The sequence below is a fragment of the Idiotropiscis lumnitzeri genome, chromosome 4, assembly GCF_059441095.1.
Source record: "Idiotropiscis lumnitzeri isolate Australia: NSW breed Sydney's pygmy pipehorse chromosome 4, RoL_Ilum_1.0, whole genome shotgun sequence".
NCBI classification, from domain to species: Eukaryota; Metazoa; Chordata; class Actinopteri; order Syngnathiformes; family Syngnathidae; genus Idiotropiscis; species Idiotropiscis lumnitzeri.
The window spans coordinates 10,890,981-10,910,466 of record NC_142394.1 but is presented as its reverse complement, the minus strand read 5'-3'; the positions used below and the strand labels follow the sequence as shown (position 1 = coordinate 10,910,466).

The window sequence follows — 19,486 nt, the reverse complement described above, 5'->3', positions numbered from 1 at the left end:
TGATTCACCGGCTTGACGCATCACTGCTCGCCCCGGAACCACGGGACTTGTCTCAACCCATCTCCGTCTCCACGCACGTAATCGTCATCAGCCTCCACGCACGCTAAATTGTGTTCGTTTGATGTCTCCGCTCCCCTTACATCCTCCACTTATTTAATCTGTTTTAAAATATTTGGGAACATTAATCCAATACCATGGTTACAAAGTAATCGTCTTCTACTCACGCTCGTTCAAATCTATTAAGCTAAATAAAGTGCACATTAAAAAACAAAATAAATTCTGAAAGACGCACCAATATACATTTGAGAAAAATAATTGACCTCGCGCATAATTATAATATTCTAAAATCGGTTTTTCCCTACCTATGTTAAGCACATATTTTGCATTCTTAAAGAAAGCCACGAAACAAAATGACACATGTTAAGTATGCTTCTTTCATCTAGTGGAAGAGCATTTAATTGCTCTGCCTGTAGGTAGGTATAAGTGGCCTATGATGAAATTGGGAGATGATCAAATTCTTTATATAATAATTTTCGGACCAGTTGAGTGAAATTCGATGATTCCTCGCAGCACGCTTGATTATCTATAGCGGGTTGGAAATCGCTGCTCTGAAAAGTGACTACAATGTGGGAGAATTACCTACATTTTTAAAGGCTACAACCGCACTGTAATGTGGGAGTGAATAATCGAAATCTTAAATGTCTTGATTTTCTCTATGCCTCTGCTCGTTCTATGTAATACAATTAAAATTATTGTTGACTTTGTAGGTCCTAATCACCCCGTGAGGCCTCAAATGCTATCCCATGCAGTAAAGTCAAGGATATATTCCCAACGTGTGTTCAAGCGCTGGCCGGTTTGTATTGCAGCACGTAGATGGACAAATTATGTGCACTGATTATAATCGTGCTGGAAAACAAGCCAGCCCCCACGCAGACCTCCCAAAAAGCAACATACTTATAATGTGTCAGGGAGTTTATTCAAATATGAGGAAGGAAACAGCTTGGAAAGATGCATGTTTTTGGCACAACAAGAAATTCAATTATATGTTTTATAAGCACGATCTGATCGGAGGGTATTGCATGTGTCAGGCCTGTCCTGCTTTCCCTAAATTTCTGTTTGTATTTTATTAAGTCGCATGTATGTGTCCACGAAAAAACTGTCGTGATTTAATTTCTTTCCTCGGTTTAATTTATAAATAACACAAATATTAGTATTATTTTTAAATGACAGTCCCTAATTAAAATGTGTTTTATTTGATCTAAATTACAATTGAGGCTTAAATTGGCACATTTCGTTACATTCCTCGACTGACTTTATTCATTCATCATGACACATCGAACTTCGTGATAAGCTTTAGAAAAAAAGTGCTTTCATTTTTATTTGGGAAAAATGTGAAACGTCTCCATTGTGACATCTAGTGGTAGAAAATAATCACTGCATCAAATGGCCACGAAACCGCTATAACAAACCTATAAAATAATTTATGCGAACAAATTGGCTTGTCGAATATGACGATTTATAATGAAAAAGGTGTTTGTACTGTAATTTTAAAAATATATGTATATTTTAAACAGTGCGTTTCAGCGTGCCACGGGAAATAATAGTGAAGTGCTTCCTGTGACGTAGGGTTAGCGCCTGATGCTACACGCGGGAAACAGGCGGACCTTTTCATCACATTGACAGTAGGACTTTGAAGTTTTCACATTAAGCGTTAATGGTTAACTATAGACGAGCCTTTAATATCTATAAGGAACAAGACGCGTTTTATCTGTTTTTTTAATTCAGTTTATATTTGCAATTGATTCAATATACCATCATTTTGTTTGCGTACACCGGCCTTTCTTGCTTGGAGCGCTCGATGTCGAGCATGTTGTGTCTAAATGGGGCGGTGCGGGATCCCGTAATGTTTAACCCAGATACGAGTTGCATGCTTTCAGGCTGCGGCGCAATGCAATGGAGTAAATGAAGCGTACCTCGTGGATTTCAAGTTAGCTTAGCTCGAGTTAACGTTGCAGTGATAAGTTTTACGTGTTCTCCATACTTTAATAAATTACGTTACGTGTTGCATGGAAACAGTGCTAAAGTGAAACTTGCAATTGAAACGAGGATATTGAAAGAAAAGTGCAAATATACAGAATCATCACTCCCGAGTGTGGGTATTGTGGACAATAAGCTACGTCCCTCTTTACTTTTGCCTCCTTGTTTCGTGTTATTTGCTAAACGTCATTTAGTGTGAACAAGTCTGAAAACACTAGTCGCTTTGCGTGTTTACATGTTTCTATACCGTGTTTGTGTCTGTAGAGCATTATCCTGTAGCAGAGATGGGAGACACACTGGAGTTCAACGAGATCTACCAGGAAGTCAAAGGCTCCTGGGTAAGGACCCGAGCATAAAGCATGTTCCGTGTGACAGTCAAAGAATACCTGACCCGATTGGAAGTATGAGACATACTCTCAATAATGCCTTACAATGATTGACCGATGTTATCCTCTTTGATTGGATTAATGCATTAGTAGCAAAGTATTTGTTGTTTCCAAGTGAAGTCGTCATTTGCACATCCACGCATTCACCAATTCACATTTTTTTCTCATTAACTACCGAAAAACTCATTTATTAGCATTTTGTTGTTTTTACTCTCTCTGCTTCAACGCCATGTCCCATGCAAAAGTATTGCATCTCATCTTGCAGTGGTTGTGTGTTCGAATCCCGGAGCGCGGGGCCTTCCAGAGTGGAGTTTGCATGATCTCCCTGTGCCCACGTGGGTTTCCTCCCACATTCCAAAACATGCATGATAGGTAAATTGAATACTCTAAATTGTCCAAAGGCGATATCGTGTGTGTGTGCGTGTGTTTGTGTGCGCGTGCGGGCGGGCGCGTGCAGGGGCGTGCGTGTGTGTGTGTATGAATGTTTGTCTGCATGTGCCCTGCGATTGACTGGCAACCAATTCAGTGTGTACCCTGCCTTCTACTCTAAGCTAGTGGGGATAGGCTCCAGCACGCCTGCGACCCTTGCAAGGATAAGCGCTTTCGATGATGATGGTAGATGAATTAAACAATCTAAATTGTCCATGGGTGTGATTGTGAGTGTGAATGGTTGTTCGTCTACATGTCCCTGCAATTGGCTAGTGACCAGACCAGGGTGCAACCCGCCTAGCGCCCAAAGACAGCTGGGATAGGCTCCAGCATGACTGTGATTGATTGATGATTTTGTATTATACTGCCCCCAGGTGGACAAGGCATGTCCATTGGGCACTGAATTAAAGGGAAACATTTGTCAATATCTCGGACCCAAACAATTAAATCAGCTTATTATGCCTCTTGAAACATCGGCCAGAAATAATCGTCATATGGTCTGATGTTTGCTACTTGTATCTAATTATATGTACTCGAACATTTACGGAACATCTACCCAAATAACACTGGCCTTGTTATTTACTACGCACAAATCTATACTATAACTTTGTCCATCCGACCATTATCTCTACCTCTCCTCCTCACATAGGGTCGCGGGAGTTGCTATTTTCGTGCAGTAGGCGGGGTACATACATGAGGTCCTCGGTTGCCCAAAAAATTCCTTTTTTTGCACATTTTAGATTGGGAAAAAAAAAACAATCTTACACCCTCCAAAATATTTGCACATTACTTATTCATTGTTCAAAGGAGCCCTGTTCTTTTTGCCTTCCCTGCAGAATGACGGCCGGCTGCGCTTCAGCAAGCAGAACGTGGTGTACAAGAGCAGCAAGACGGGAAAGGTCGACAGCATCCCGGCAGGTGAACTTAGCCTGGCTCAGTGGCGACGCGTGTGTTTAGGTCATGGAATCAAGCTGAGCACCAGCACGGGACACATCTACAAATACGACGGCTTCAGGGACACGGTGAGTGTCCAATTACACGTGTACATCATCTCCATGGGCCCTATGAATTCTTTTAGAGGAGTGGTCCAACAGCTGTTTTTGTGTTAAGGCTTGGCATAGTTTCCTCTCTTGGGAATCCCATAGTCAAATGTTTCCATGAAATAAATGATACCTTCCTTTTGCAAGAGACTCAGGCATGCTTGTCTCGTGGATTGTTAATGAAAGTGGGATGTAACACAAGCAAGGGGGAGTCTTAAAAACTACTTATGTTGACGTTTGGGGAAGAGATCTTCTCCGTAACAATCTCGATCAATATCCATTTATTTATTTTCCTCTCATCCTGTTTGGGGTCTGGGGAACCTGCCAGTAACAGGTTTGACACGTACGACTATCTGCAATTAGGCAGACATTTACACCTACGGGCAACGTACAGTACTGCTCTACCTCCACTTAAGAGTTGAGTCATTCCGTGATAAAGTCCATTGAAATGAAGTGATCTTCCATGAATCCGTTCCAGCCTCAATAAAACGGACACCATTTTTTTGTCACATTTTTAATGAAGAAAATTTAAAATATGTGGTGACTTACAAGTCTAAACAATTTAAAAAAGAATAAATTAAGCAGAAAGTCAAGCGCACTACATAATATATTTAAGAGTAGAGAGTGGCCAGGTGCATTATGTAACTTCAGGAGGCTGGAGTCAGGCGTGTTAGCAGTTTATCTTGCGGCTAGTGCAGTGTTGGCATCTTCTCCATGCTCTTTTTTGCAAGCTTACCATTTTGTCATTTTTTTGGGGGGGGGGTTGTTTTTTTATTTGTCCCGTTTAAGAAACTGATGAAAGTGCATTGGCAATTGTTGGTTTTCTTTTTCTTGCTTTTTTTTTTGTTTTCCACTTCTCTCAAGCGGCGGCATATCTAAAGCTTGCTTGTAACTGATGTTGCGTAATTTACTGATACTTAAGTACTGCAAAACCTCGCCTTGTTTAAAAAAAAAAAAAAAAAACTTGAGAAAGGACAGCCTCCCTCTCACAGCCTATTTTGTGTCCTTATGTTATTTCAGTAATATCTCAAATATGTGTTTTGATGTTATGATGTAATTATCTGTCATATTTGGAACAGTACACGTATATGAATAGTAGCCTGAAACTGCATTTGTAGAAAAAATAAATTGTGAATTGAAATCGCAGTATCTGTCCGAAAAATCACGTTTCAATATTTTTAGTGGCAGTACTTCTGCGCTATTGGGCAGTTTGCAAATAGTTATGGGTGGTTGCATCATTAGTCACTCCTGGGAAACATGTGCACTATTTTATGTTGAAAGTGGTACTTTATTAAGCCTGTGAGGCCCCATACAATAAGAGTACGGCAAGTTTCGACAGATATTTTTGCTGTGGTATCATTTCTGTATGGGTGTATCAAAGTCATTTTGGTATTGTGACAACACAAGTCAGAATTGAAATTTCTGCGTCCAACACGCAGAAAAAAAAATCAAGCAAGCAATCGTTGATAACTCAACCAAAGGGAGAACGTGAAAACCCCTAGCTGAGATTCGAACTTAAAATTCTGGTTTTGAGGCAGCAGCGCAACCCGCAGCGCCACTGTGCTGCCCCCATGTGAACGAATTGTTGAAAAGTCTGCTTGTGTGTGTGTGTCAGGCCCTAATAGGATTAATGAGCGAAAGCGTCGCTCGCACATGTGCTGCATAAACAGCGTAATCACGGCCTCGTGTAAGTCACTGTTTATATCAGTTCACTGGAACAATTTGGCTGAGACTGCTGTGGAGGGAAAAAAAAAGTTTTGTTTTTATCTCCCTGTGTGTTTTTCTTTTCCCTCTCCCTCGCTGCCGTGCGTGCAAAAAGATTGTCAGGATGCCAGGAAATGAGTGGAAAGAAGGCTCTGCTATAACCCGACGTGGCGTGAGCAGCGTCTCCTGGGGTTAATCAGACCACTTTTCAGAGATAAATCCTTGCGTCGCTGAGCACCGGTGTGTGTGATGTCATTGTTTAGTATGCCTCAGTGTCAGTAATTGGTCAATGACTGCTAGTTCAGCCTCTGGCTGTGTAGACACTGACGTGTCGTAACCTTGGCGAGATGTTGAACGTGTGCCTGGGAGCAGCTCTGTTCAGGACCAAGCTCGCCTTTAAATACTCAAGAAAAAATGTTCACTTTTCTTTTAGGAGGCGATTTGCTCATTCTTTTTCGGATCGCAAGAATACAGTACTGAAATATATCCAGTACATGATCTCAATGCGGTTACACTCTGGTCATTTGAATGCTCCAAAAACACTTTTCCTCATTTTCAAACCAAACAGAAATCCTTAGATAGGAGCTTGGAGCATCACTTTTGTAAGAAAAAAGTTCATCATTCATTTGACTCCACACTGCTCAGTGTAAAACTTGGGATGTTAAAAACCCTTAGTGGTACGTGATAGAATAACTGCCCACCATTTGGTTATATTTAACTTTTTGGTACATTTGCATTTAAGATTTAAGATTTGTTTAGTTTTGAACTTAAATATAGCTGCAATTTGTGGCCTATTAAGCTACTGTAATTAAATGCAGGTCATGAAGTCATACTTTCAGAATCACTCTAAGCTCATTTAAGCAACTATTTAGCTGGGAAGAAAGGGAGGAATTACTTTTTACTGCTTCTGTTGTAAGCAATTTGCACATGTTTTGTAGCAATACCGTGATAATCAAGCGACATTTCCAATGACGGGATATTGCGTGAATGTACATAAAAACAGAATACCGTACAATGAGTTGCAAATCCTTTTTCTGGTTGAGCGGCTCACATTCGCACATACGAGTACCTCGGACCTCTATGTGTTTTAATGGTGGCCATCCTTTGTTTCTCTGTCAGTGTGAGCTGACTTATAACTGAGAAGAACAACCTTTTGCATGTAAGGAGTATTATTTTGACTAGGAAAAAAAAAAGCACCTCATTCTTGGGTGAAGCTATATTATTAGTAAGGACCTTCTAGAACCCTGTCACACTTTCAACCTACCGAAATATTCAATTGAATACACCAAAGACAAGATGTTTATTGTTCCAGCTAAAGCTGGGGGTGAAAATGGTCAACGCAAAATTTTCACAAGGACACTGTGTTACATCGCCTTTTGTTTTGACTGCACTCAATAAGCGTTTGGGAGATGTAACATTCTGGATAATAATGTAAAAAAAATTAAGACTCTGTCACTCATGGACTTACCACGCTGGCCCTGTACGTACACCACTTGCGTCTTTTTCCGTGCAGTTTTCACCAAAGTAATCATTGGAATCTTATTCAGTAGACATCATGGCTACTCCAGTTTGGACTGAGGTGTGTGTGTGTTTGTTGTAAGATGTGTGTTTATTAGGACAACAACAACGGTGACGACACCGACGGTCATCAATGAGTCCGCCGCGAAACACTTAAAACTAAAACACGTGCTCTCCGTTTAAACAGTGCCTTGATCAGCGTGAACAAACGGACTGATGAGCCTCACATGCACGTGCACGCTCACTGATTATGTGGGCTCTAATTAGCTGTAATAAGCACGCAGACGAGCACATATCCAGGTGTGTAAACTCTCCTTCCCACAGAGTCTTGAAATTCTCTTCTTCCGTGAGTGCCGCAATCACTTCCACATGTGACGAGGACAGTGCCTGGGTGTGTATTAAGATGTGTGTGTTGTGTGGTTGTAAGCCAGCCTGCAATCTAAATAAACTTTGTCTGTCAGCGGCAACGTTGAGTGTAGGAGGACAAAATAGTTAGATGGATGATGTTCACCTCCTGTGGTCTTGGGAGGCCCAAATGACAGGCGTGGTTTTTACTCCGTCCGTTTAATTAGCCCCTCGAGCCCTTGTTCACTTTTTTTTTTTTTTTCGAGTGGGTGAGGAAATGTTTTGCTAAGCTTTGACCCATGCATCACTGTAGAGTTTTTGTGACGACACATTATTGGTTTCTCTCTCCCTGTATCAGGACTTTGAGAAGATCTCGGAGTTCTTCAAAGCAAACTACAGCATGGAGCTAACAGAGAAGGACATGTGTGTGAAGGGCTGGAACTGGGGAACGGCCAAGTTCTCTGGTAAATACACAGCGTGGCAATCAGCACTCATTGTGGATTTGTAGTTGTTTTAGGGTATGCGAGTCACAGTTTATATTGAATCACGTCCATACTTAAATTGAATTTGCTCAAGGGGATCAGTTATGTAGTTTTTCAGTTAGGTTGGCAAAAACGTTGCTTTAGTGCTTTTAGTAAGGGTACGTTTACCATATATTTTTTTTTCTTCCACTTCAGGACCGCTCCTGTCATTCGACGTGAATGACACGACAGCCTTTGAGGTCCCCCTATCCAATGTGTCACAGTGCGCCACGGGCAAAAATGAAGTCACCCTGGAGTTCCACCAGAACGACGACGCCGAAGTCTCGCTCATGGAGGTCCGCTTCTATGTGCCGCCAGGCCAAGCGGACGAGCGGCAAGACCCGGTAGAGGTGAGGAGGCGTTTCCTCCGCCACTTTCTTTGTAATGACATTTCGCGACTGCGCTGAGGTCTTGTTTTCCCCTCTGCAGGCCTTCGCCCAGAATGTGTTATCAAAGGCGGATGTGATCCAGGCTACGGGCGATGCCGTGTGTATTTTCAAAGAGCTCCAGTGTCTTACGCCTAGAGGAAGGTAAAATGCCCGCCAGGTGCAAATGTGGCCCTTGATGCCCACCCCTGACGTTTCTCAACATGTTTCGTCTATGCCAGGTATGATATTCGCATCTACCCGACCTTCCTTCATCTCCACGGTAAGACGTTTGACTACAAGATTCCCTACACCACCGTCCTTCGTCTCTTCCTGCTGCCCCACAAGGACCAAAGGCAAATGTTCTTTGTCGTAAGTAGGCTTTGTGCTTTAAAGCTCTTTTCAACCTAATTCAGCTCTCAAGGGAATATTAAAATTTCTCATAGTTAAGATGTTTTTTTTTTCTTCCTTGTATGTCTACATACCTTTTCTTTGTGAATGTCACATATGCTCGCTTCGCTCTTCTTGTCTTTTGGCGTAGATTAGTCTGGATCCTCCCATCAAGCAGGGTCAGACACGATACCACTTCCTGATTCTGCTCTTCTCCAAAGAGGAGAACATCAGCCTTTCCCTCAACATGAGCGAGTGAGTTTTTGTGCTGAAGGTACACTTGATGGACACTTTGTGTACACGAACTACAAATTTCAGAATGCTTGATTTATACTTCAGGTCAAAGTGCCACAATTTTTTTTATTCTAGGCTATTTCTGTTTCCATTTCAAGTGAGTCACATAATATTGTCTGAGACCAATATAGCCGTCCGTGTATGGATCGCAAAACAACGCTCATGCCCCCGTATGCTCAAATTGGACAAAAGTCAAAACCAGGAAGTTACAACTCTAAACTAAGCCATAAAACAGAAGTAATACAAACATGAACCAGAATCACTTTTATAGTCATTGCACACCTCTAAAAACATCACAACTCTCATATCCACACCCACACGCAATTTACCATTCCAATACCAGATGATCATGTCTGCAAATAATACCTCAAACAAATATTTTTTGTATTAATGGAAAATTACGCTGTTGTACCTAAGGAGGTTTCCATTAAGCCAATTAAATATGTCCTGGTGATGTACGTGTTACGGCTTTGCAGTACACAGCTGTTCTGAAGATCTTTTTCCACTGGGGGGAAGCACAGTTCTACTATTTGACTGTAGTTTTTCCTCTGTGTCGTCAGGGATGATGTGGAGCGCCGTTTTGAGGGCAAACTGAGTAAGAACATGTCGGGCTCTCTTTACGAGCTGGTCAGCCGGGTGATGAAGGCCCTGGTCAACAGAAAGATCACAGTACCTGGAAACTTCCAGGGGTACGCCCCAAAACACACTTTTTAAATTCTTTTTTTATTTTATTTTTTCATGAAATAAAGAAAATGATGTATAATTTCCTCTTCCTTCTCAGCCACTCTGGGGCTCAATGCATCACTTGCTCCTACAAGGCAACCTCAGGCCTCCTCTATCCCCTGGAGAGGGGCTTCATCTACGTCCACAAGCCCCCCGTGCATCTGCGCTTCGAGGAGATATCCTGCGTCAACTTTGCCCGAGGCACCACCACGACTCGTTCCTTCGATTTTGAGATCGAGACCAAGCAGGGCAACCAGTACACCTTCAGCAACATTGAGAGGTGACACCGTCTTGTCCTTATCCTGAGTTATTGAGTGATTTCAGTGGTCAAGAATAACCGAACCTTTCAATAATATACACTACTCACCACGAGTTTGAGATACAGGGCTTTTGGTTCAAATGCACTTGAACCTTTACACTTTTGAAAGACTGAACAGTTGGACATCATAAGTTTTGAATTTAAATTAAGTGCTCCTGTAAATGTCAAATGTTTTTCATTGGCTATCTTCACCTTGGCTAACGTATTTTTTCGACCTCCCCACTCTAGGGAAGAGTACGGCAAACTGTTTGACTTTGTCAACGCCAAGAAGCTCAACATCAAGAACAGAGGTTTCAAAGAGGTAACGCAGTTGCCCTCTCTCGGTCAAGACGCTGATTTATCAATCATAATCCATCCCATTTAATGACACTTGTCACCCTCCCTTCTCCTTGTACTTGTGCGCGTGTGCTTGTACCTGTGTAGAAGAAGGTTCGTATGTTCGTCTCGTGGTTGGTGTGATTTGTGCTTGCATGGCGTGCTGCCCGAAATCCAGCCCCGTATTGTTGATTTACATCTCGGTTGGGGGTGATGCGAACTTCGGTTTTGGGTTGGGGAAAATTCAAGGAGTGATTCTTGACTAACATTGGTACTTGGACGGGGTGCAGGCGTGTGGCAGATAACTGTGTGTGTCTTTGCATTGTGCAGAGTTGTGGCCTGGGGCGGCTTTTGGTGTGCAATAACACAACACAACTGTAGTTGGAGGCAGCACTAACTCACAGACTCGTTACAGTTTTATGCAAAATCGTTGCTGGCCCGAAATGCAATCTGAGGCTAATTGTAACCGAATGTTACTTTTTTTGAAATACGCGTTCCTCTTTTGAACTTCAACAGTCAGGTGCAGGAGCATCTCCATGGGAATGGTGGATTATGTGTGGAGTCTATTGTTTTATTTTTGTAGGTGTTTTCTAACCAGGTACTGTTCTTCCAGGGCATGAAGGGCAAGGTTGACGAGTACAGCGACTCTGATGAGGACAAGCACGACGCCTACTTGGAGCGCATGAAGGCCGAGGGAAAGATCAGAGAGGAGGGCAACGACAGCGACGATTCCGACAGTGGCAGCGGTGAGTTGACGGGTGCATTTTGTTGATAAGAAGGCCGTCAAGTTTTTTTTCCATTGCAGGTCACATATTAAGCTCCTTGGAGGAGAAAACAAAAAATGGGTGTAATTTTATGGCAGAAAGCGCGGTTCAGCATTTTATAGTTTGGTTCACATTCAGCGCAGTAAAGGAACAAAAAACAAAAAGCAAGCTATTTATTGTTTGTGTAAATTGACAGCTTCATTTAATCTTTCTCTCTTGTTTCTGTGGGATTTTGCACCAAAATCGGCCAAATCATAATAGTTAAAATGTTAGCGTTTTGCCCATAAAATGCACATATTTTAGGCAGAAGTTGAAAGGATAAAATACTCATTGTAGCGAAAATATTCTTTTAACTTCATATTTTATGTTAACCAGTACAGATTTATTGACCTTTTAAAATGAAGCATTTAAGGGCTTCACCTGCTTTGGCGCCATCTGAAACCTGTAAAAGTTGAATTTTTACATACCATACAAAAAGTAATGTCTGTTAGCCAGATGCTAAGTTGCACTGTATTTTTTTTTCTTCAGGCTAGGTGTGTGGCTACAGCAGACTGAATTAGTTATACTTGTTGATTGTTACCTGATATATTTTAGATGGGAATCTTAATAAGCACTTTATCTCATTGCTTTAATTACCCTGTATTGCCATTATCTTTTTTCGATGGATACTTTTGAACAGAAGTCAAACAAAAGTTGCCATGGGCTTTTCTTTCCCTTTTCTATTAGATGAGTCTTTCAACCCTGGCGAAGACGATGACGATATTGCAGAGGAGTAAGGATAATCTGGGATCCTCGAAACACTTTTCCCGATTTTCACCACGCAGACATAACATTTTCTACTCCACCGTCAGGTACGACAGCAAGGCATCGGCCAGCGACAGCAGCGACGAAGGCGATGGGAGTGACGATGACACTCCAAAGAAGAAGCAAAAAGTTGAAAGGCCCAAAGTGGTGAAGGAGAAAAAAGAGAGGAAGCCACGCAAAGAGGTGAGAAGCAGGAAGTTGCAATGCTTCGCACATTTAACTGCAGCAGTAACATAATTTTTAACCCAAACACCACAGAAGAAGCAGAAAGACAAAGGTGGCCCCAAGAGGCCGATGAGTGCCTACATGCTGTGGCTCAATTCCAGCCGCGAGAGAATCAAGTCGGAGAACCCCGGAATCTCTGTCACAGAGATCTCCAAGAAGGCCGGAGAAATGTGGAGGCAGCTGGGCAAAGACGAGAAAGAGGTGAGTGATGAGAAGGACATAGGGTACGTCGACTGTGCCATTTGGTTGGTTGGTTCACACAAGATCATTTTCTCGCTCAAGTGAGGACTTTTAAAAAAAAAAAAAAAAAAAAAAAAAAAAATATATATATATATATATATATATATATATATATATACACACACACATACTCACCTTGCTCTTTTGCAATTTTTCGTTTCGTTTATCGTTTCACTCGTAACAAGCAAGATGGCGTGTAACATGTCTGTAATCGCTAACACAAGGTAACCTTCTATCGATGGTCGCTAATTTATGTTAATATAGCCGACCAATGCAAGGTATAATATAAAGAGCTGCCGATAGTTGCCACTCACGTAGTTATTCAAAATGCATAGTTAACAGGCAGCCACCTCCACGCTCTCTTTCAATGACACTCATGTCACTCACCTAGCCTCACCTTTTTAAAGCCAAATGTGTGCAGTCACAGATGCTTTAGTAGAATTTGAGGATGTCTGCTTCTCACATATGTCATTCTGTTTAATAATGCAAAGTCGATATCTATTAAATTAATTCCCGGCAGAATATTCTGAAGACATTCAATTGCTGCAGCCCTATCCTGCTTTATTAAATTTACATTCTATTGTGCTCAGCTCCATTTTCTTGGTGTCAAAACAAGCCTAGTTACATTGTTGTCCGTTCTTTAGGAATGGGATACGAAGGCAGGAGAAGCCAAGAGGCAATACGACATTGCAAAGAAAGAGTACAGGGAAAGCGGTGGAGGAGAATCTTCCCTTTCCAAGTAAGACTCATAACCTCACATGGCTTATGACGGTCCGGCTACTCTCTGATTTTTCCTTTTTTGACCCGTCTCTCCCTTCAGGGATACTAAGAAGTCTGGAGGCAGAAAGGATGACAAGAAGCGGAAGTCCTCTGGAGGAGACAAGGAGAGGGAGCGCAGCGGCGGTAACGAGAGCTTCAAGAGCAAAGAGTTCATCGAGACCAGCGAGAGCTCGTCTGACTCGGACCACAAGAGCAAGTCCAAGAAAAAGAAGAAGAAGAAGAAGGTGGATATGAGCGTCCATGGTGACATGCATTATCTTATCCACTTCAGCTGTGGCTTTCTTTCACTTTCGAAAACCAAACACTGCACAATATCTTCACCGTCTCAAGTTCCAAATCGCTTCCGAGTAATGTTACAGTCTAAGAAGCCAAAACACAATACAGTCGAACAAACTGCAACTTGGCCTATTATACTGCAACGCCTTGGTTCACAAACTTATTTTGTTCCGCCACTCAATGAAAGCACAGCGGTGCCTCGCCCTACGACTTGACTTCATTCAGTGACCATGCTCGTTACTCAAATCTTTCCTCATTTCCTTATAAAAACAAAACAAAACGTGAATGCATTCCAACCCTTCCGGTGTGCGCACCTTAGCCACCGGGGGCAGTAGAAAACAGTTGTGAAACTCTTCCTTTTGGTCTGTTTGACTAAGTTACTCAAAAGTTGCAGTAATCTTAGTTGTTTTTCACAAAGGATAAAGAATATATGCTTGTGAGTATTTTATGATTGTCTATCTCCATGTTTTGCTTGCCCAAAATATCCATTTGATTTGAGTGTTGTAACACTGCAACAGATGCCATTAGCCCTTTAGCCCAGCTATCGCATTTGCATGATCTGTTAGCATTAAGCTCACGGACATAGAAATAAAGCTTAAAAAAAAACAAAAATGTGTAAGTCGGGTCACTTTTATCCCAAATGTACCTCTGTACTGTAAACAATTGCATGCAGAACGCTTCTCGGCCAAGAAAGAAAGAAAACTGACCAATTAAGAATATTAACTACTGCACTACTTGACGATGATTTGTGACACACTTATGCCCTTTTTTTCCATCATGTGTAGTTCATGACCTTGGAACATAGCCCACCATTACCATTGTTGATCAAAGTCCTTCCCCGTACATGTCAAATTATTGAGGTCCTGCTTGCACATTTTTTGTTATAAAACTTTATTTTCAGTACTGCTCAAATTTCTTGTCCTCTCTTTTTGAACCAGGAATCAGAAGAAGAAGAGGAGGAGGAAGAGGAGATTGCATCCACACCTGCGAGCTCAGACAGAGAGTCGGATTAAATACACACACACACGCACACCCCCACACACACAATATCACCCACTCAAGGACCTGAGGTTTACACTTTTCGTGTTGATTTCTCACATCCGGACTGAAAACAAAACACAACAGCAGAGTTGTAAGTTTTTCTTTAAGATTTAGCACAATATGCCCAGCTGTCTATCTTCTAGGTCTTTCCTCAAAAATAAATGTTGGTATTTTTTTACGTTTTTTTTTTTTCTTCCTCTCCCCTTCCTACATTTGACGTTCCGTGTGGATACAAATTGTAGTTTCGTAGCAGAAAACGGTGCATTTATTAGTTCCTTTCCCATTGTCATTTTCTCTGCTTGAATAAAAAATATTTTTTAATAAAGAACTCAAATGTTCTTTAGCTGCATCTTTACCTCCATCAATTTTCTGAGGATGAATGTGTTGTTTTACTGTTGCCTGTAATTCAATTCAAATCAATGAGACACATGGCGGGAAATGGCAGCTAATTGCTTTGACGTACAAATCATTCACCAACACGCATGTTCTGTGAGGCTAAATTGACGTCTTTAGTATCGCGTGGGCTTGTACTGTGAGCACTAGCCTGTATTGCTTCATTGACGTGCATGTTCTTGTTTGGCACCTGTTAGCATTAGAACATAAACATCGTCACTTGAAGCATTATCAGCCCACGTTCAGATTCAGTTTGTTTGTTTTCCTGGTTAGTACAGCTGCCTCGCAGTTCTGAGGTTTGTTTCCAATCTCTGCTTGTGTCGTTTGCATGTTTGTCCTGTGCTTGCCTGCTTCCTGCCACATCCCAAAACATGCATGTGAGTGCATGGTTGTCTCTCACTATGTGCCCTGTGATAGACCGGTGACCAGTCCAGGATGTGGCTCCTCCTTAGCCGTGACCTCAATGAGGACAAGCACTTTAGAAAATGGATGGCTGGCGGTCGTTTTGCATTCTTGTCAAAGTTAACACAAGCCCATTTGGGCTGTTCTGCCACATTTGAGATTCCCACCCTCCCTCCTGAGCTTCACTTTTACCGAAAGCAGCTCTTAAACGGTATACCACATTAAATGGTGCTCCCGGGTAATTGACATCTTGAGATGTCCTTTCTTTCCTCCATTACAAAAGAAACTCTTGCTGTAGTTCCTCCCCTTTGGAAAAATCCCGCGGGATTCCTTTGCACTATGGCGTCTTGCATCAGGCCAAATTAACCAGTCAGGCGGTTTGCGAGTGTGCTCTAACGGCGGGAAGTTGGCCGGTGACACTGGCGGTGGTGTAGAGGTTTGGTTTTAAACGGGAGGCTGATGATGCCTAAGTACACGGAGGTTTGTTAAAAGGCAGCATAATTCGAGGTTCAAGAGATTGGTTTCTAAGATGCGGACACTCCCCCCCTCGTGTGTGGTTGGCCTGCCACCACTCTGACTCCATTTCCGTGATGAGTTGCTCTTCCTGTCGGCCTCCTCCTCTTCATTATCAGTTTGACTGCATGTTGTCACATAATCACATTGTCACTTATGTTGTTCTCTACTTTTATGGCTCGTTTCAGAAAAAAAAAGAAATGAATCATAATGTGAAGAATCATTGAATGAAATCAGCATTACATGGGAGAAGTAAGAGTGGGCTGATTTGTGCAGTATTTTCAAACATTTGAGTCAAGGTTCATACAGTAGATCGAAAAGAAGTCTACCCACCCTTGTTCAAATGCCAGATTGCAGTGATATAATGAATGAAACCAAGATTTATAACACTTAAAACCTTTATTGAAATACAGGACAAACTTGCAAATTGCGCAAAACAAAATTTCATTATGATTCAGATACTTATAAGTTCTGTGCAATGTCAGAATTGAGTAAAAAATGTTGATTGTTTTCTACTTAAGTTCATGCAATTTTTATGGTGGTCACACTATCAGTCTGCTTTCATGAAGGACTAAAGAAAACGGAGAAAAGCCGAAATTCTGAGGATTTGGACAATTTTAAATAAAAAAAGGATATCCGAATGACCAGCATCAAAAATAGTTTTCAATTAGTTTGATAATTGATTTATTGTTGATTCATCAATTAATCTTTGCACTTCTAAACAAGGCAGTGCACCCTCATAACGGTAATTTGGCTGTGACATTTAAACTCATGTTGTGTCAACAAAGACCGGCCACTATCTTAAGTGACCTGTAATATATTTAAAACAAATCTAAGATGTTCTTGTTGGCTTTTCTTGATAGTCTTGCTTTCTAGCAGAATCCTTTGTGCTCAGACTGGCTGTTTCAAAGTGTTTCTTATTCCTTCCACCTTCGCCAAATCCTCAGTTCAACCTAAACATATTGATGGAGTCTTGCTGTGAATTTGTGTTTCGACCAAATATATATTTTGGAATTATGGCCAAAAAGTTCAACCTTTGTTACATCAGACCATAACACATTTTCCTGATACGTTTGGGAGATTTTATCATGGCCCAGTGAAAGGACAACTGCAAAAACTTACAAAACTGAAGAAAATCCACCCATTCCGAATGAAGTGATTTCATTTCACAATTCAAAATTGGTCCAAATTCTCCTTACAGTCTTGACTGTACACGTCGAATGTCGCACACTGATGTTCAGACCACAGTGCGTCTTTCCATATGAGCAACGTGTGCATGTGCTCATACGTGGTCGGAACTCGCATGAGGACAAGGCTTGCCTCATTACAAAGGGAAACATATCACCTTCATTTGCATATGGGCTAAAAACAAATGTGCGTCCTATTTGCATCAATGTAATCGGTTTCAAAGGGTCTATAACAGGAAGTCTAATCGTCTTCTTCCTTTGGGATCTCGGCCACCCCTCCAATAAGCATGTGTTTGGTCATGGATCGCATTACAATGAACTGACCGCAAACATAATGGATCCACTTAAGAAATGACACAGTCCGAGTGAACACACACATACACATGCAGGACTTTTACTGTCATTGCGTCACTGCATTATCTCAAGCATTGATGCTGCTGGTGCATGAGAAGTGGTTGTATCGTATGTCGCTGTTATTATCAATTATAATACACTTTGTAATGCATTACGATGCATTTAGGATGAGGCCTTGGTGGGGCCTGCACACTTTGAATCCAATTTATTTTATTTGGACTTGTACATTACTGTACTCTACTTGATATGCTGTGAGTGATGTTTAATGATGACAATTTAAGTGTTTGTTTTTGTCATCATGATCCATTTAAGTAGGTTTTATGTTTTTCTACTTTTAGGAACATTTCTAAATATTAAGGTCACTGAATGATAATGTTCCTTTCGACAAAATGACAATGGCAAGGCACATTTATTTCTGTCGCACCTTTCATAGACAGAGGGAATTCAAAGGGCTTCACAAAGGACAATGAACAGCGTCTAAAACAATTATTAAAATCTGAAAAAAAATACCCCATAAATTAAATAATGATTAAAATCATAAATAAAACTAAGGAAACAGCAAATGAAGAACCTAAGTAAAAGAACTGCGACCGTTACACTGCAACCGAAACAAAAAAAGCCCAGGAAAACAAATTTTCAACAGGGACTTAAAAATGGCAAGAATTGGGGCAAATTGAAGACAATCAGGAAGCTGGTTCCATTTGTGTGAAGTATAATGGCGAAAAGCAGCTGCTTGGTCACTTTTGACATGAGATTCTACCAATTACCAATTTGAAGGGATCTCAGTGCACTGCGAAGTTGATATACTTTAAGGAGCTCAGACATGTGTTTTGGTGCCATCCCAGCTAATGTACTAAACTAACAGAATCATTTTAAAATCAACTCTGTAGGTAGCCAGTGTCGGGATTTACAACACGATTGACAAACCTGCTTTTTCTAGTTCCAGTCAAAACTGTTATCAGCATTCTGAATAAGAGTCTTTTTCGGAAGCCCAGACAAAAGTAGTCCGTCCTTACAGAGACAAAGGCAGGAATGTGTTTCTCTAGGTCTTCTCTGTGGACATGAAATCTCTAAACTTGCCTATTTGTTGGAGATGATTGAAAGCTGATTCGGTTATGGCCTGAATGTGACTTCAAGTCAGTCAGTTATAACACAGAGATTTCTAACTTAAATTTTTGTTTTTGTACCTCTATAATCAAGCTGGTCAATGCCCGCCAACTTCAATCTTTCCCTTATTTAACTGAAGGAAATTTGATTGCATCCAGCAGTTAATTTGCTATGAGCACCGACAAACTGAATTGAAGGGACCATAGTCACGAGGCGACAGAGCGAGTGTGAATGACCTGATCCGATGGAAGCAGGTGCGGGTTCAATGAAAGGGGTCCAAGAATCAAACCCTGAGGGTCTCCGTATGTCATGGAGACCCACTTAGAAGAAATACTACCAATGGAAAAAAAAAAACCTGCCTTCAACATATGATCGGAACCATCTGAGATCTGTGCCTGAAAGTCCCACCCTTTTTTTTCTGTCAAGAAGAATTTGGTGATGAACAGTGTCAAAGGCTGCATTGAGATCAAGCAGCACCAGAACTTGTGTTTAAAACCGTATTTACCCGAATGTCATTCATTCCTTTTATCAGTACAGTCTCAGTACTGTGGTGTTGTCTGAAGCCTGACCGAAATCCATCCCAGAGGCAGATTATATCGAGCAAGTTGTTCAGCTGAGTTCAAATTGCCTTTGCAATAATTTCCCCAACAAATGGAAGATAGGAGATTGGCGTATAATTATTTCACTCAGACTTGATCTAGTCGCTTTTCTTTAGGAGGGGCTTGAAAACTGCAAATTTAAGAGATTCTGGAAATGGAACTACAAAAGAAAGATTCCGGACAAGCGAATGGATTTTGTATTTCATTCTGTATTATAACATATGGGCATTTGTAGCCCATTTTTAGAGGTGCTCTATTGATTTCCAGCACCGCTAAATTGAGAGATGTTATATTTTTAATGTACATCCTTTTCAATAAGCTAGAAATGTGCGTAACAATACAGTACTATATATTATATATTAGGGCTGTCAAAATTAAAGCGTTAACTCAGGTGATTAATCCAAATTTTTTCAAC

General features: G+C 41.3%; 1 protein-coding gene across 1 annotated transcript; it reads left to right on the top strand.

Annotated features, from left to right (window-relative positions):
• Nucleotides 1-1,603: 1,603 nt before the first annotated feature.
• On the top strand, nucleotides 1,604-14,854 carry ssrp1a (structure specific recognition protein 1a). The gene is made up of 18 exons (XM_088294310.1): nucleotides 1,604-1,682; nucleotides 2,302-2,375; nucleotides 3,689-3,874; nucleotides 7,818-7,923; nucleotides 8,137-8,330; nucleotides 8,410-8,510; nucleotides 8,588-8,717; nucleotides 8,887-8,990; nucleotides 9,590-9,718; nucleotides 9,811-10,032; nucleotides 10,300-10,372; nucleotides 11,000-11,132; nucleotides 11,877-11,922; nucleotides 12,002-12,137; nucleotides 12,213-12,380; nucleotides 13,064-13,158; nucleotides 13,240-13,423; nucleotides 14,414-14,854. Exons 2-18 carry the CDS (start codon nucleotides 2,322-2,324, stop codon nucleotides 14,486-14,488), a joined length of 2,136 nt encoding a protein of 711 aa, XP_088150436.1. The 5' UTR covers nucleotides 1,604-1,682; nucleotides 2,302-2,321; the 3' UTR covers nucleotides 14,489-14,854.
• The last annotated feature ends 4,632 nt before the right edge of the window (nucleotides 14,855-19,486 follow it).